The sequence below is a fragment of the Lactuca serriola genome, chromosome 8 (assembly GCF_051521515.1).
Source record: "Lactuca serriola cultivar US96UC23 chromosome 8, Lser_US96UC23_V15, whole genome shotgun sequence".
Lineage (NCBI taxonomy): Eukaryota > Viridiplantae > Streptophyta > Magnoliopsida > Asterales > Asteraceae > Lactuca > Lactuca serriola.
In genome coordinates, this window is record NC_136415.1 from 33,930,273 (window position 1) to 33,947,257 (window position 16,985).

Genomic DNA, 16,985 nt, shown 5'->3' on the forward strand with positions numbered 1-16,985 from the left:
TAAACAACTAAACACCCCTCTATAATACTATTTTAAATGGATTTAATGATATTTGTATTAAACTAATGTCGAAAGAACTCAACATTAGTCTTATAATGACCGCATCGTCGATACCTTTCTAATGATATATACATATGTATATATATGTGTACGTATACATGATTTATACTTTATTTTAATACGTAAATATGTTATTATAATTTGTAACTCGTTCATACGAACTCCGTTTTTGACGTTCTTTGTATCCACGCGTAGGTGGAGATGTACTCTACAACTTTCGTTTAGACTCCGTCGGCTAATTTTGACTTTATTTTTAAAGTTATAGTTTTAACAGGCCGGGACAGGATTGGTCTGTTTAAAATCTCATAACTTCTTCATACGAAGTCAAATTTGGGCGTTCTTTTTATGGACACTCTAATTTTAACATATTCTACGACTTTCATTTAGATTTCTAAGGCTAAAAGTCGCTCTATCGTAAGTTCACTATTTATGCTTCCCGGTGTCGCGCCGGTTCCGTCGTGAAACTTCGACGGGTCATAACTTCTTCGTTATAACTCGGATTTCGGCATTCCTTATATCCCCGGAATCCTTGTTTCGACCACTACAACTTTATGTAAAGATATCGGGCTTATCTCACACTTTAATTTTGACGCTTATTTTTATTCTTTATTAATTATACATTTATAATTAAACAATAAACACATAAAAACACATAATTCACATAATATTCAAATATTTCATCTTTATTACTTCAAAAAGAGTTTAAATAGTTGACCTAGACTATTACATTGACAAATATGCTTAGCCCTGAAACATGGGCGTTACAGTTTGGCAGCCATGTCGTTTGAGTTCTTAATTGCCTGGATATGTGATGATCACACTTCCAAAATAGGTAGTATAAAACAATATGCAAGTGCAAAATGAAAAAAGACAGATTGATCTTATATATATATATATATATATATATATATATATATATATATATATATATATATATATATAGATGGAAGTGTAGAACTGGCAATATTTTCCTTTTTTCTAAAATATTTAAGAGAGCATTTATAATATCGGGTTGGTTACCAAATTTGTTCACCTACCCCCATGTCATTAATTGGTATTGATTTTCCAATAGACTCTATAAATAAACCCTACTTTAGATAAATCAAAGCAATCAATCAAATTAACCATCAATTTATAGAGGTTCTCCATCCACAATTTGTGTTTCTTCATCATGGCGTCCTCTTCTTCAAGCTCATCAAAGACGAAGCAACAAAAACAAATCACAGTGGAAAACTATGAAGCAAAAGTAAGTGAAATCATAAAAAACCACAATGAACATGGGAAAAACAAGAAATGAGGATTAAAATTCGAGCAACTACAATAACAACAAAACCTAGACAAGCACATAGATTCGTTAGAGCATGTTTCACCTGTTGGAGCACGCAATGCTTCTTTGTTTTATCTGCATGAAGAAATCGAGAGGAATAAGGAATTGGTTGAGATGATTGTGAAGACCATAAAAACCATTGATGACCAAACCTTGAGTCAAGATGAGTTTTTAGGAAAAATATAGATTTTTTGTTTCTATTTTGTCATGTTTGAGTTTTAACTTTTAAATTAATGCTATTTATGTTTTTTGTTTCTTCTAGTGTGCATAATATAATGTAAATTATTTCAATATAAAATTTTAAGTAAGTTAAAATAAAAGACTCCAAGAAAAAAAGATAATATAATTAATATCATTTTGTAAATTCAATATAAATATTTAAATGAATCAAAACTCAATTATATAAATTAAATGATCATTAAAATTAGTTTAATTAAAATTTGACCACCATTTACCAAAACTAATAAATTCCAATTATGTATGATATTTAAAAATTAGTTTAGACCACCTTAGTATCGTTCGTTTATCAAAAAAAGGCATTGGTGCATATTCATTGAAACTGTACAATCAAAACCAATCAAGGTTACAAAATTGGTCTAAATTAATGTTAATTATGTTCATGATAAATTTTGTTATATTTTGAACTAATTTATAAATCACTTGATGACATTCTTTTATTTATGACTGTGTTGAAGGTCGGGTCTGATAAGGGAAAAGTCACTCAAGCAAAGTCTCATTACCCACATACCATGGGACGTGGGGGTATGCTAAATTAAAAGAAAAATTAGTAAGTCCTTTGATCGATATATTTCAACTATTATGAATATATATATATATATATATATATATATATATATATATATATATATATATGTATGTATGTATGTATGTATCTGGTTTGGGTGTTTGTTAATTCTAGCTAATATTATATTTATTTGACATACATTTTTTCTAGATCACTCATGAAACTGCAGTTGAAGAAGGAAAAATCATTCTTTAACCAACCACAGATGCCCTTTTACTGGTCTTTGGCATAGATCATGGTGGATATACAAGAGGGGTTGGCACGGGAGTCACTCCAACCATATATTGGGATCTGCCTCGAGCCAGATCCTCATCAAAAGAAACAATTTCTATCCTTTAGCAAAGGCAACAAACAATTTATGTCCTTCAGTAAAGGCTAGACGAGCAAATAAATGCAAATCTAGATCTGGGGTGCCAAGTTGAGAATCTGATGAGGTTGTTCCTCCTATCATTAATCATGCAGACTCTCTAATAACTACTACTCCACCTCCAACAAAGGCTCTTACAAAAACAAAAGTAAGTAAATGATTTTTTATGATAATTTTAGTAAAATGGGTTACTAATTAATGCTTTCATCGCATATTGTCATCCCAGAAAAGGAAAATGGGTAAATCGACATCTCAAATACCCCCCAGGTCGAACACCATGTACGTTAATTAATACAATAATATGTTTTGAACATTTCTTTTCCAATATTTTTAACGGTATTTTGTAGAATAAACATGGTAAACTATTTTCAGGAAAGTCTAAATGAGGGGGAAGAAAATGTTACAGCTACGTATGAGGAGCCACAAGTTGGGAATTCAACTAGAAAAGGAATAGCAGCATCTCAACCCAAGACAATGCATCAACTGAACAAAGTATGTATATTCAAGATGTTTACAAAGAGATACATGTTAGTGAATTAAACTTTATACTTATACATTTATTAATAATATGTGCATGTATATGTAGACGATAAAATGTTTATTGTCAGTGGCTCAACGTAGCAACGTCGTTGTAAAGGGTTTTGTCATTGTATTCTACCGATGAAAACCAGAAAATACATGGAAAGCCATGGGCACCTGATTACTATAGAGTTTCTGTCGATGAAGCAATAAAACTATCCGCCTGCATACCAAACGGAGATAACAAATGCCTGTTAATAGTTAAGAATGCAATAGGTTCTTTTGTGGCTTGGGAAAAATATATTGTAATCCTGGATCCTAAGGTACTTTATTTGCATAACTTATATTAATATTTATATTCATTAATTAAACATTATAATTTTTTTAAACGATTCTATTAGTTAATTACATACACTACTTGTGCATGTTTGCTTCAATACATGTTTCACACCTATTCACCTATTTTAATTTATGTTGTTTTAGGATCCGGATATACATATATTTAAAAGTAGCCCATGAATTATTGCCCAACAACCAGGGTAAGGAGTGCAACACCTATTTTAATTTAAGTATAGTTTAGTTTATCATTGTATATTTGTATGTATGTTTTTTGATGTAATAACTTTTTGTTTATTATAATTAAAAATACCTTTTTATTACATTATATTTGATATTTCCGTTTTTATGTTTGATAGTAATGAAAGGTGGCCAATATATGTGCAATTAAATTTAAAAAAAAAATCACTCTACATTATAAATAATAAAGAACATATTGTGACGGGTTAAACATGTCGGTGTATGTAAATAATAATAATGATAAACGATTAAACATGTTAGAAAAGATAGCTTATCCATACAACTTAATTACATTTGTGTCTCCAAAAGTCAACAATTGCCGCGATAATATTTATAAACGGTTATTGTAAGTAAACATTTATCGTTCTATATGAAAAAGACATCACTATAAGTATTTTATGCTCACTGTTTAATTGCTTGTGAGTGAGTAAATGTTCATAATATTCATGACATAATATTAAACATGTCATTAAAATTGATCAATAATAATAATAATAATAAAAGAAATAACATGCTAGTATAGATCATTTTTGTGACTTTTTAATTTATTTATTTATCGGTGTATGTAGGCAATAGTAATGATACACGATTACACATGTTAGGAAACATAACTTATCCCTACATCTTAATTACATTTGTGTCTCCAAAAGTCAACAATGGCCGCAATAATATTTATAAACGGTCACTGTAAGTAAACATTTATCACTCTATATGAAAAAACAAATCACATAAGTATTTATGCTCACCGTTTAATTTCTTGTGAGTTAGTAAACGTTCACAATATTCACGATATAATATTAAACATGTGTCACACCCCCAAACCAAGGATGGTGGAAACGTCCGGGGTGGAAGACTTCATGTATAGTATCACAACAACGAGTATAATAGTGCTCAAAGTAAATACAACCATCATAAATATAACTAAAAAAGTTACACCATCGTATGTGTTTACATGTTTCAAATCAATTACACTATGATGACAAAATGAAATGTTTGACGATTTAACGTCCCATCCTCAAAAGCTGTTGATTTCCTATTTTATTGATTTCCTGAGAATATAAGTAGTTTTGAAAGAGTGTCAACAATTAAGTTGGTGTGTTCATAAGAGTTTTATTTGAGAAAAAATCCATTTTCCTTGTAAAAGCGATAAGTATGGTTCCAAAAAATTCAATATTTTCTTTATTAAGTGTGAAATGAACGCTCCTATGTTATGCAATATGTACCCTAGAAAGACTCGTAGATTCCTTCAATAATCACCCAATGTATATAGGTTATATAAAATTTAAGTTAAATAAACCGTCGAATATAATGGGTCAGCCCTAGGTCCACAACCAAACAAGGAACAAGAAGTAAGGCGGGTCCACCAATTCTAAGTTGATTGCAACTAAATTCATATATAACTCTAACATGTACACTTAGCAATTATAGCTGAAGTCTAACAATTCTAGATGAAACGTAGTTTTAATATCATGAAAGCCATTTTTTGTAAACCTGGTACTTTATAATGTATATTTCAAGAAAAATCCCTTATTATCCTAATAAAAAGTTATGCAACCTTAAATCCCAAGACCGAGAATATGTGTGTTTTGTACTTATAATGTTTATAATAGTAATGCGTTTCCAAAGAAAATCCAATATTTTCCTTATAAAAGTCATGTAGTCCTAAATCCCAAGACCGAGAATATGGGTGTGTTTTGTACTTATAACGTGTTTGTAGTTTTAAATAGATAAAACCCTTTTTTAAAATAGAACTTTCCCCGTAAAATTGAAAGATTGTTAACTCCCTATGTGAGTCGTTATAACCATACTATAACAAGAATTAACCTGCAACAACGTTTTTCAGACGTCAAGATCCTATGACTTTTGTCACCCGTAGACCTGCAGGTCCTGTTGTAGCTAGCAACGAGGTGTGGGGTGTCAATCCCAATATAGATCTATACACAATTATCACGCTCTCCTTACAAGAGACTCTGGTTATAACTTACAGGAATTTGAACCCGTATTGTAAGAGTATGATGGAAGAATTGTCTCACAACTTACGTTAACTAGTTTACATATAGTTTGAATATAAAACATCTTCCGTGGTGGAAGTGAAATCACCTTTTATGTAATAAATTCGTGATGTGAATACAGTTACATAAAAGGTGATTTCACTTCCACCACGGAAGAGGTTTTATATTCAAACTATATGTAAACTAGTTAACGTAAGTTGTGAGACAATTCTTCCATCGTACTTTTAGAGTACGGGTTCAAATTCCTATAAGTTATAACCAGAGTCTCTTGTAGGGAGAGTGTGATAATTGTGTATAGATCTATATTGGGATTGACACCCCACACCTCGCTACTAGTTACAGCAGGACTGCAGGTCTACGGGTGACAAAAGTCATAGGATTTTGACGTCTGAAAAACATTGTTGCAGGTTAATTCTCGTTATAGTATGGTTATAACGACTCACATAGGGAGTTAACAATCTTTCAAGTTTAAGGGGAAAATTCTACTTTAAAAAAAGGTTTTATCTATTTAAAACTACAAACACGTTATAATTACAAGACACAAACATATTCTTGGTCTTGGGATTTAGGGCTACATGACTTTTATAAGGAAAATATTGGATTTTCTTTGGAAACACATTACTATTATAAACATTATAAGTACAAAACACACACATATTCTCGGTCTTAGGATTTAAGGCTACATAACTTTTTATAAGGAAAATAAAGGATTTTTCTTGAAATATACATTATAAAGTACCAGGTTTACACAAAATGGCTTTCATGATATTAAAACTACGTTTCATCTAGAATTGTTAGACTTTAACTATAATTGCTAAGTGTACATGTTAGAGTTATATATGAATTTAGTTACAATCAACTTAGAATTGGTGGGCCCACCATACTTCATGTTCCTTGTTTGGTTGTGGACCTAGCGTAGACCCATTATATTCAACGTTTATTTAACTTAAATTTTATATAACTTATATATACTGGGTGATTATTGAAGGAATCTATGGGTCTTTCTAGGGTACATTATTGCATAACACAAGAGTGTTCATTTCACACTTAATAAAGAAAATATTGAATTTTCTGGAATCATACTCTATCACTTTTACAAGGAAAACGACTTCTTTCTCAAATAAAATTCTTATGAACTCACCAACTTAATTGTTGACACTCTTTCAAAACTACTTGTATTCTCAGGAAATCAGTAAAACAGGAAATCAACAGCTTTTGAGGATTGGACGTTAAATCGTCAAACATTTCATTTTTTCATCATAGTGTAATTGATTTGAAACATGTAAACACATACGATAATGTAACCTTTTCAATTATATTTATGATGGTTGTATTTACTTTGAGCACTATTATACTTGTTTTTGTGATACTATACATGAAGTCCTCCACCCCCCGAACGTTTCCGCCATCCTTGGTTTGGGGGTGTGACAACATGTCACTAAAAGTGATCAATAATCATAATAAAAGAAATAACATGTTAGTATAGATCATTTTTGGTGACATATTAATTTTTTATTTGTCGGTGTATGTAAACCATATTAATGATAAACCATTAAACATGTTAGTAAATATAGTTTATCCTTACAACTTAATTATATTTGGGTCTCCAAAAGTCTACAATGGCCGCAATAATATTTATAAATAGTGACCGTAAGTGAACATTTATCACTCTATATGAAAAACCACAACACTATAAGTATTTTATGATCACCATTTAATTGTTTGTGAGTGAGTAAACGTTTACAATATTCACGATATAATATTAAACAAGTCACTTAAATTGATAAGTAATCATAATAAAAGAAACAACATGTTAGTATAAATCATTTTTTATGACGTCTTAATTTTTTATTTGTCGGTGTATGTAAACAATAGTAATGATAAACCATTAAACATGTTATTAAAGATAGTTTTCCTTACATCTTCATTACATTTGTGTCTCCTAAACTCTACAATGGTCGCGATAATATTTATAAACGGTGGCCATAAGTGAACATTTATGACTCTAGGAAAAAAACACATCACTATAAGTTTATTATTCATGACAATTATCAATATAAGATAAATATATTTTAAAAACACCCTAGCATATAATGACGAGTTTGACCTATAATGACGGGTTTTCACGAGTTATACTCACTACAATTGAACGACAACATAACTTATCTTCAATTACGCGACGTTTCAACTCATGTTCTTCAAAAAAAAAAACAACATAAAATGTATTTAATTACAGGTTTTTTTACGAGGATAAAGCTCAGTTTTGTACTAGTGATATATATATATATATATATATATATATATATATATATATATATATATATGTGTGTGTGTGTGTGTGTGTGTGTAAATGTGTATTTTAAACATTTTAAGAATACGAGGTTTGAATCTAATTAATTGATTTAACTTTTAAATAATTAATATTTTATGAATTTAGATTAGCTTAATTAAACTATTAATTAAATAATATCAATTCCATATTTATCTTCCTTGATTTTTGAATTAGGAATTATCGCATCACATAATTAAAAGTAAAAGAGTTTAATTAATTAAGATAACTATTAAATATCAATTAATGTTCTTCAAAAAGGAAAAAAGCAAGAAAATCTGGATTTAGCAGAACATAGGGCACTCCGCGCCAAGCATAGGAGGCGTCGTGCTCGACAAACAGTAAGGATTTTTGAATTTTTTTTGTTTTGATTCTAGTTTCAATTATGCACATATAATAGAAAGAACCTTAGGCTCTGATACCAACATTGAGTTTTTTAGGTTAGATTAAACGTTACTACACACCAGAAACATCATAAAATCTAATTATGGACACATGCAACCTAGAGATCTATGTCTTTTCTCATTACAACAACATACTATAGAAACAATCATAAACCCTAGCTATAATTGAAACTTATAGATAATATCACATACCTTTAGTGTTACAGTTCTATATAGTAGTCTTGAATCCTCATATCCACTTCAGAAAGCTAGCACCAAAATTATGGTTGCCTCTAATAGCTCACATCCAAACCCTATAAACTAAGGAACAATCTGGAGAGAGAGGAGAGGGTTGGTAATTTTGCCTATGGATTTCACAAGGGATAGTTGGCAGAAAATTATACCTTATGGGATCTATTTATAATTGCCAGATATCTGGGATAAACCCTAATTTGTGTAATGTCCCAAAAACCACGATAAAATTTTTCATTTTTAAAATACAGTTTCATAATTCCATAGAATAAACAAACATTGTTTCCAAAACAAAACCATAGAAATCAGAGTATAAAATCATCTCTCAAAACATAACGCAACAAGAGGTTGTGTACGATCACGCATTCTCCTTGCCCCGATCATCTGAAGTACCTAAAAATATTTAAATTCATAACTGTAAGTCAGACCTCATTGAGTTCGCGCAAAACACCCCATACAACAATACATATACAATGCATACACACCAGGCCTACAATACAAGGTTGGACATCCTTTTGAGCCTACAACATAAAGTTGGACTTCTCCCAAGCCTACAACATATAGTTGGACCGCTGCCGGGTATGTTAGCCTACAACACAAAGCAGTACCGCCTAAAACCAACCACACTATGTCGATATATGCACCAAAACAATAATAAGCAAGCACATGTAATAATAGTATATCTACCAATCTAATAGAACACTAAAGCATAACAACATCCTAAACACAAGGACACATAATGCAGTATAAAGTATAATGAGAAAACTCACTTTACAAATTATCAGATATCCACACAGCCCACTAGAAAGCAAGAACCGTGAGTCGTCTATTCATCAAATAGAGAAAATCCTCAATCTATGGCCCTAAATCCCCCATGTTTACCTAAAATTCAACTTTGTCAAAAGTCAACGGTCAACAGTCAAAGGTCTTACAATCGGTCGCCACCACGTGGTCAGGCTTCTGCCACGTCATGGTAACCTCAGGACAAAACAGTCATGAGGCCGCCTCTCGCTATGACGTGGAGGTCAGTCCTCCACATCGTGGGAGCTGCTCTGGCCAGCTTAATTCATTAAGCTCTTAACCCTTTAACCCACTCATTCATACTTTCCAGAAGGCTTTCTTACACCTAAAGTGTAACACCTTGTTTCAGATGTTCCTTAACTTAAGGATTATGGGACGTAATCCGATCATGTAAAGGCTTTGGGCTTTGAGAATGTAAAGTTGGACCATATTAAAATTTGATAATATTGGTTGTGAGGTCTAAGCCCTTTATTCGTATGTTAGAACCCATGTAAAGAAAGGGAAAAGTTGTAGACCGGGCTTCTTGCATGGGTTATGGTTTTAGTTCGGTATGTGATAAGCCAAAGGTAACTAGATAGGATTGTATGGCTTGTCAATACCTTTCTGTGTATATAAAGAACGCCGGAAAAGGAGTTGGAACAATTTATGGTTGTTTGAAGTTGAGCTGGAAGAAGGGAAGTTTTGCACTATGCATGGCGTACTCTAAGTACGCATGGCATAGTGGCTGCTAAGGGACGCGTTTTTAGAGAGCTACGTAAGGCATAGCTTATGTTACGCAAGGCGTAACTGCACAGAGTAAAAGCCCTAATTTTGGGGTTTTGAGCTCTATTTAAGGAATCTAACCCCTTGAGGCCCTTCTTATCATCAACCTTTTCCCTCTTGAGAATATAACTCGAAACCCTAGCCATCTTGTGAGGGTTTTGAAGCATTTTAGTGTTTCCTTGTGTGTTTTGTGAAGAAAGAAGTCATTGAAGGTGTGCTTGGGGAGTCCAAGGCTTGTAGATCCAAACTCTACTCTTTTTCAACATCTTCCAAGAGGTATAAAGTTTGAATCTTGTTGGTCCATATGTTAGATCTCTTTAGATTCTAGATTTTCATGCCCTTTGGTCCCATAATCTTGTGTCTTGTGAGTATAAGCTACTCCAGGCCTTGTAGTTGTCATTCCTTGTGGTTTCTGAGAATGAGGAGTCATAAAAATGGGATCTTGGCTGTCCTTATTCATTCATGCAAGAGTTTTTTGGACATTAGAAGTTGTTAGGAAACTAAAGTTTAGATTTGAGCTTTATTAGCCATGCAAAGGCATAAAGTTAGGAACTTTATCACTCTAGACGTTTATTAGGACCAGGTTGAGCAATATATGGTTGGTCTTTGAGGATTAAGAGCTAAAATGGAAATAGCTTAACAACGTACTACATAGGGCGTACTCTAAGTACATAGGGCATACTCTAAGTACACAAGGCGTAGATTGGTTATGCAAGGCATAAGTCAACTGGGTGGTAATATTTGACTTTTTGACCAGTTTGACCTTTGGTTAGTTGTGAGGGGTTAAGGACTCGGAAGTGCAAAATGGTCTTTTGCCTAAATGGGGGCTAGTATTGGTATTTGTACCTATTAAGTGGGGTATTACCTTAATTTCTAATTAGGGTTTGGTTTTGGATATGATTAGTGGGAGAGACTTCAGCACCATCGACTCGTGTGTGAGATTTATTTGTTTATCGATTGAGGTAAGTCTCCTTACTGTACTTGTAGGTCAAAGGCACCAATGTCGGCCCACTGGATTATGTTACGTAGGAAGACTAGGTGGCGACCCCTAGCAATTGTATGAAAAACCTGGATATGGCTCCCGGTAATTGTATGCAAGACCATGGTCTGGACCATGACAGTTATATGTAGGATGCTAGTTGTCTTTATGATACTTGCATGGAAGACCAGGAAGTGGCTCTTGAAACTTGTTTGTAAGACTCGGGTTTTAGCCCCTGGCTTGGCAAGGAAAGATCATGATACGACTTATGGCATGATAGTAACTGTAAGACTATGATTGGCACATGACATTCTCTATTCTATGTATGGTATGTGGTATTTCGGGGAACTCACTAAGATTTATGCTTACAGTTTCATGTTTATGGTTTCAGGTACTTCCGGTTCCAAAGGGAGGGGCCCAACGTGACTGCACAACATCCCCCAAAGTTTATTCCGCATTGGTTATTTGTGATTTTTATTCTGATGTTTAATTGATATATTCAACTTGATTGGTTTTGGAATAACTTGTTTGTATGGGTTTGATGTTTTAAAAATAAATTTTTACTATGAATTTTTGGGACATTACATAAAGGATCATAAAAAGTGATGTTTTATAGACATGCATGTCCTATGCAAGTCTTGAAATCAAGTTAGGGCATAAAGGTGAAAAAGTGGTCAAAACCTCATGCATGAGTTCAAAACTCTACCAAACTTCATATCTAACTTCTTTAACTATAAATGGACTCTAAGGATCCATAAAGTTGCCAACTTTATGGAATCCCAACACTCCAACTAGCCTAAACAATAAGAATAATGCATGAAACTCTAGATCTAGGCACAAAGAATCATAAAGCTTAGAGCTTGAATACTCATAAAGGTCCAAAGTATATGCTAGAAGATGATAATGAGGCATTCAAACTGGATATATGCACCGAATTCTCTTCCTTCTTCTTTAAGACACCAAAAACACCTCAGAAGCTCACAAATGTCAAAAACAAGGCTCGGGTTTTCTTGAAGATGAAAGGGAGGTAATGGAGGCTGAGAGTCTGCAAACCCTATCCCTCCTTCTCTTAAATATGGAACAAACCCCGTAATTAGGGTTTAGCATAAAATGGTCGACGCGATGTGGCCAACATATTAACGCCACGTTGTGGTACTAATATCACCACCACGTGGCTATCGAAATTCTTTTTTTCTTTTGAGTTTGAATTCCATAACAACAAAAGAAGTATATACTTGGAACTTGGTGTTACAATTTGAATAATAAAATATTCAGATTTAATCAAATATCCCTATCAGCTAAGGAGGCTTCCAGAACCCCTTCTAAAAGAACCTCAAAACCGTCCATATGAAGAGGGTTTTAGAATCTCATTTGCTTAACTATTGAACAACTGCAACCCAACCCTTGTACCTCTAATTAACATAAAATTAATTTCCAATTAGATCTAAATAAATTTTAAACAATTTCTAATTAATTTATCAATGACATAATAAGTTAATAAATCATTTATTCTCTCTTCTAATATTATTCGTTACTATTTTTGGTAATGAGGACATTCCAAAAATGGTTTTGTTTTTATTCATAAGAATATATCAATTTAGTTATCACCTTAGACACCTTAATTCAATAGTTGCGTCTTGTGAATGGTTGACATTCATTTGGACCAAAGAATGGATAGGTTTGGCCCATCAAGGTTTTATGTCTGATTAGGATTTATAGGTTGTCTTCTCTTTCGATTGTACTTTACTCTTTATCTTTGTTTAAGCTCATGAATATTTCATCATGTTGTGTAAACTTAAGTCGCATTGACCAAACCACATTATATATATTATGTCTTTGTGTGTGCGATCGTTCTCGTTTATTCCTACATTATGTTTTTCCATAAAAGAAAAACAAAAACAAAAAAAAACCTCAAAACAATGCCATTTGCGTATATAACAAAAACAATGATATCATTTTGGCCTTACGACATAACATTACGCGACACAAACCCAAAACCTTACAAACCATTTTGTTGTTGGGCGTGATATGACATAACATGATAGCTTTGTACTACATTTGACATATATTATACTGAAGATGTAATACATTTCAAGATGACAACATTTGCTAATTTTTATCTCACCCAAAAAAGACACAACAAGGACTCACTCTTGATAAAATACATGAATGCCCATAACTACGTCATCTACATATACAATACAAATATCAATCTCCTAAAAAAAGACAAATATATGAACACTAATGGTGTTTTTCAAGCACTATTCATAATTCTTAAAACAATTCTATACACCCTAAAATCTCTATTAAAAACAAGAGAATAAATGTTATCTAATCTTCACAAATGCACAAAAACAAAGAAAAACTTAAATCAAACCGACAATCTTCCTTCAACCGTGCCTTGATGAATCACGTATCGAAATATACAACTCTGCGACAACCAATATACGTATTTTTCAGGTTTACCTTTCACACTCATTTTCACGCCTTTCTCTTGTTTTTCCAACAAACATGCATTAACTATCTCCAAAAGACTTGCCATGCTCAATGCCATATCCTTTGCAAAATAATACAAAATTTTCGGTAGGTATATTTTAGTTTCTTTGTTCACATACACCGTTGATTGTATAAACTCTTCTTTAGCAATCCTTAGATCCTGAAACACATTCTTCGCGTTGTAGATACGAACCTACATTCAAAAACCCATCATCAGTAGACAGTAGACAGCAGACATGTAAATATCTAAATAATTTGCATACCGCAGGGTCAGAAAACACCCCTAAAGAAAGGGCAAAATGGACAAGTGGCTCAGGGTAATCAATGGCATAAGCATGTTTACTAGTCTCCATCTTCATCTTCCTCCCTGGAGATAGCAGTGACTGTAGCCACTGTTTTCATACTTACATTAGTAATCATACTAAAAAGAAAATCATTCATTCATATTAATTTTAGTCCATATATTCAATTCATGGGACCCACAAAGAAAATATTGAATGGTCAAAACGAAGGAAGAAAAGAATATCATTGCCATTATTAATTAATGTAATTCTTTTTGTTACTTTGAATGTTAAGAAATAAATGGTGTCTGAAATAAATAAGAGGCAAACCGGTGCTCTAAAGTGTGGTTTGATTCCTAATATAGCAATCTGTATAATGTATGCGTTGATGGATTGTCCTCCAATGTTGTAAGTTGCCTGAAGTACAAGAATACAAAATTTTAATTAAAACAAATGGATTATTTATTTATTAATGCGAATGAAATGAAAGAAAAATGAGTTGCACATGTTTTACCTTTAAAATGGAATTACTTTTCGTGTTACTGTGAGTTCCATATGCTAAATATGCCTGCATAAAAAAACACATAACACCATTTCAACAAGTAACCCATAAATCACGTCTCTTTCAAAAATGTCTAAAGAAAAATTCAACATTAATCTTTTCGAAAAATGCAGATTACTTTTGAAGGGTATTTTGGACATTTGACAAACAAAGACTTACATGCATCACCAAAGCGTTATGAACATTGATCCAAAATGCAAGTTTTTGTTCACGCTTCATTTTCACAGGATCAACGCTCTCAAGCTTTTTGACCAATGTTCTACACGATTTAAAACTAATTAGAACAAAACCCAAAATTTAAAACCATTGAAGTTAATGATTAGAAATTTAGAATGACCTGAATCTTTTTAACATCCTTGCAGCATAACTGAAGCCATCATCATCTACACCTATTTTTAAAACTTCAATCATCTTAGCATACGGCCCTTTTTCCTCTTTTACCCCTACATTTTTACTGTCCCATGAAGCTCTCTCAGTGCAATAAGGACTCCATGTATCAGAAAGATTTCTAGTACAATATGTACCCGAAGAAGACAGAGATGAAGCAGAAGAAACAGAAGGTCCACTTTGATTTTGGTCCCCAAGCTTACAGTAGATAGAAGATATGCATCTGATCAAATCTTCAGAAAGCCTATCAGGACCATCAATAAGGGTATTTTCGGTATAAGGACTTTCAAGGTGATCCCCAAGGCTACGTGCAGTTTTCCTCTCCTGTTATTACTCGAAAGTCAAATGGAGGGGTGTGGGGGATATGATAATTGATAAGATCAGTTTAAAACTTACTTTTTTAGATGATGAATTTGGAATGGTGGAATGACGATTTAGTCCCTCCTGAAGAGGGGGAATTTGACCATGGTAACCACTTAACCAAGCTTCAGAGTTTAGTTTGGACTCCTTGGAAGGGATGCTATGAACCTGTTGCTTAAAAGCTGTCCGGTAGAGTGAAAGAAGATAACTTTCCAAATGAGCTATTTCTGTTTCCAGAGATGTGATCTCTTTCACCAATTCCATTGATGACTGTATGCAGATTCATCAAAGATAAGTTGAATAAACATATACGAGCTAAAAAAAGAGGCATCTGCTAGAAAATAACCTTTGAATTTGGGGTCGCGTTTGAAGCAATGGAAGAAAACGAAGTTGAACATGGTGTCATCTCTGATTCCGACCAAACAGAGGATTGATCGAGCAATATTTTCCCCAATTTAGCATCCTGTGTCAAAGATACAGTAAAAAATAATATTTTGGATCATTGGCATTCAAAAGAAGAATTGCAAATTCATCAACCCTAAAAGTAATCGTAAGATGAAGACTAACTGGGGTGAAATTGTTGGAAGGTCTTGGTGCCATGTCTACTGACCCATGATCGTCTTTGCTAATCTGCCCATTATTCCAGGAACAACTGCAAAACAAACCCACAGTCAAATTTGGTGAACAAACAAAGCTAAAACTCAGAAACTGTTCCTACAAACATGACTATCAATTCGCAGAAAAAAAACAAACAAAAGCAGTTGCTTTAAAATTTACCCATTTGATAATGATTGAATTAAGCATGCCCTCGTTTTAATTGATGCGAGATTATTAAAATAAACAGAATACACGAAACCCACCTAACAATGAATGAATTACGTATACCCTTTTAACACAAACACGTTTGGGAAGCAACATGAGAGTAAAAATCGAAAGCTTACCCTTGAAAGCTTGAGTGGCGGGAAGACAAAGGAGAAATAGGAGTAGTGGAATCACAGTTAACTCTCGGCATCATTTTTGTTGACAACGAGGAGATGAAGAAAATATAATAACTCACTCACCGACAGTTTATGATGACGATCATTAACTGCATTCACAGTATTAGAAACCCGAAGCTGTATCGAAAACTACGTTAGGACCAGATAACGGGGGGAAATGCAAATGAAAAATCAAAGAAAAGGGAATGAAGAAGCGTCATTTAAGAAGAGAGAGCCCTCCATATTAGGGTAAATGGTGTGGAAACTGAAAAGCGACAAATGTACGAACAACCCCACACCAGTCTTTATCCATCATAAATACAGAGTGGGTGATGAATATATTACAAGAAATCTTTTGAGGGACGAGGGGTCGAGCATAGTAGGTGTGTAAATTGAATATCGAAGAGTGTAGAGAGAAAGAGAAAGAGAGAGGAGAATGAATTGAATAATGGCGCATCGGGGTGGGGGAGATGAGAGCAGCAAGCAATTGCATTGCTGTCTGTAAATAGAATTACGTGCGACTCGGAAATACATGTGCAATAATAATAATATTGGGATTTTCATTTTTACCCTTCAGAGTTTTGGACTCCGGGTTTTTATTGGTAAACCTGATAATCATAATCGTAAAATCAACATTTTTATTTAAGACTGTTTTTATGTTTTATAAAATTGTGATCGTAAGATCATAATCGAAGAATTCTATTAATTAAAACTACCATTCAAATTTGTTTGTGTGGTCTTATTTGTATA

The 16,985-nt window shown here is 33.1% G+C and overlaps 1 protein-coding gene across 2 annotated transcripts; it reads right to left on the minus strand.

Moving 5' to 3' along the window:
* Window positions 1-13,261: 13,261 nt before the first annotated feature.
* On the minus strand, window positions 13,262-16,708 carry LOC145068715 (uncharacterized). Of its 2 annotated transcripts, XM_079015719.1 has the most exons (11): window positions 16,200-16,708; window positions 15,826-15,910; window positions 15,605-15,721; window positions 15,295-15,528; window positions 15,036-15,222; window positions 14,849-14,954; window positions 14,671-14,770; window positions 14,464-14,517; window positions 14,280-14,366; window positions 13,932-14,060; window positions 13,262-13,861 (listed from the first exon to the last, which is right to left on the minus strand). In XM_079015719.1, the coding sequence occupies exons 1-11, from the start codon at window positions 16,271-16,273 to the stop codon at window positions 13,544-13,546; spliced, it is 1,491 nt and encodes a 496-aa protein (XP_078871845.1). In that variant the 5' UTR covers window positions 16,274-16,708; the 3' UTR covers window positions 13,262-13,543. The 2 variants fall into 2 exon arrangements, with proteins under 2 accessions (XP_078871845.1, XP_078871844.1); XM_079015718.1 differs by having other exon boundaries at window positions 14,849-15,222.
* Between the last annotated feature and the right edge of the window lie 277 nt (window positions 16,709-16,985).

Coding starts and splice junctions, on each gene's coding strand:
- LOC145068715 (XM_079015718.1), bottom strand. CDS start 16,273: ATGATGCCGAGAGTTAACTGTGATTCCACTACTCCTATTTCTCCTTTG. Junction 14,518..14,670: donor ATAACGCTTTGGTGATGCAT/GTAAGTCTTTGT, acceptor TTTTTTATGCAG/GCATATTTAGCATATGGAAC. Junction 14,367..14,463: donor AAAGTAATTCCATTTTAAAG/GTAAAACATGTG, acceptor CTTGTACTTCAG/GCAACTTACAACATTGGAGG.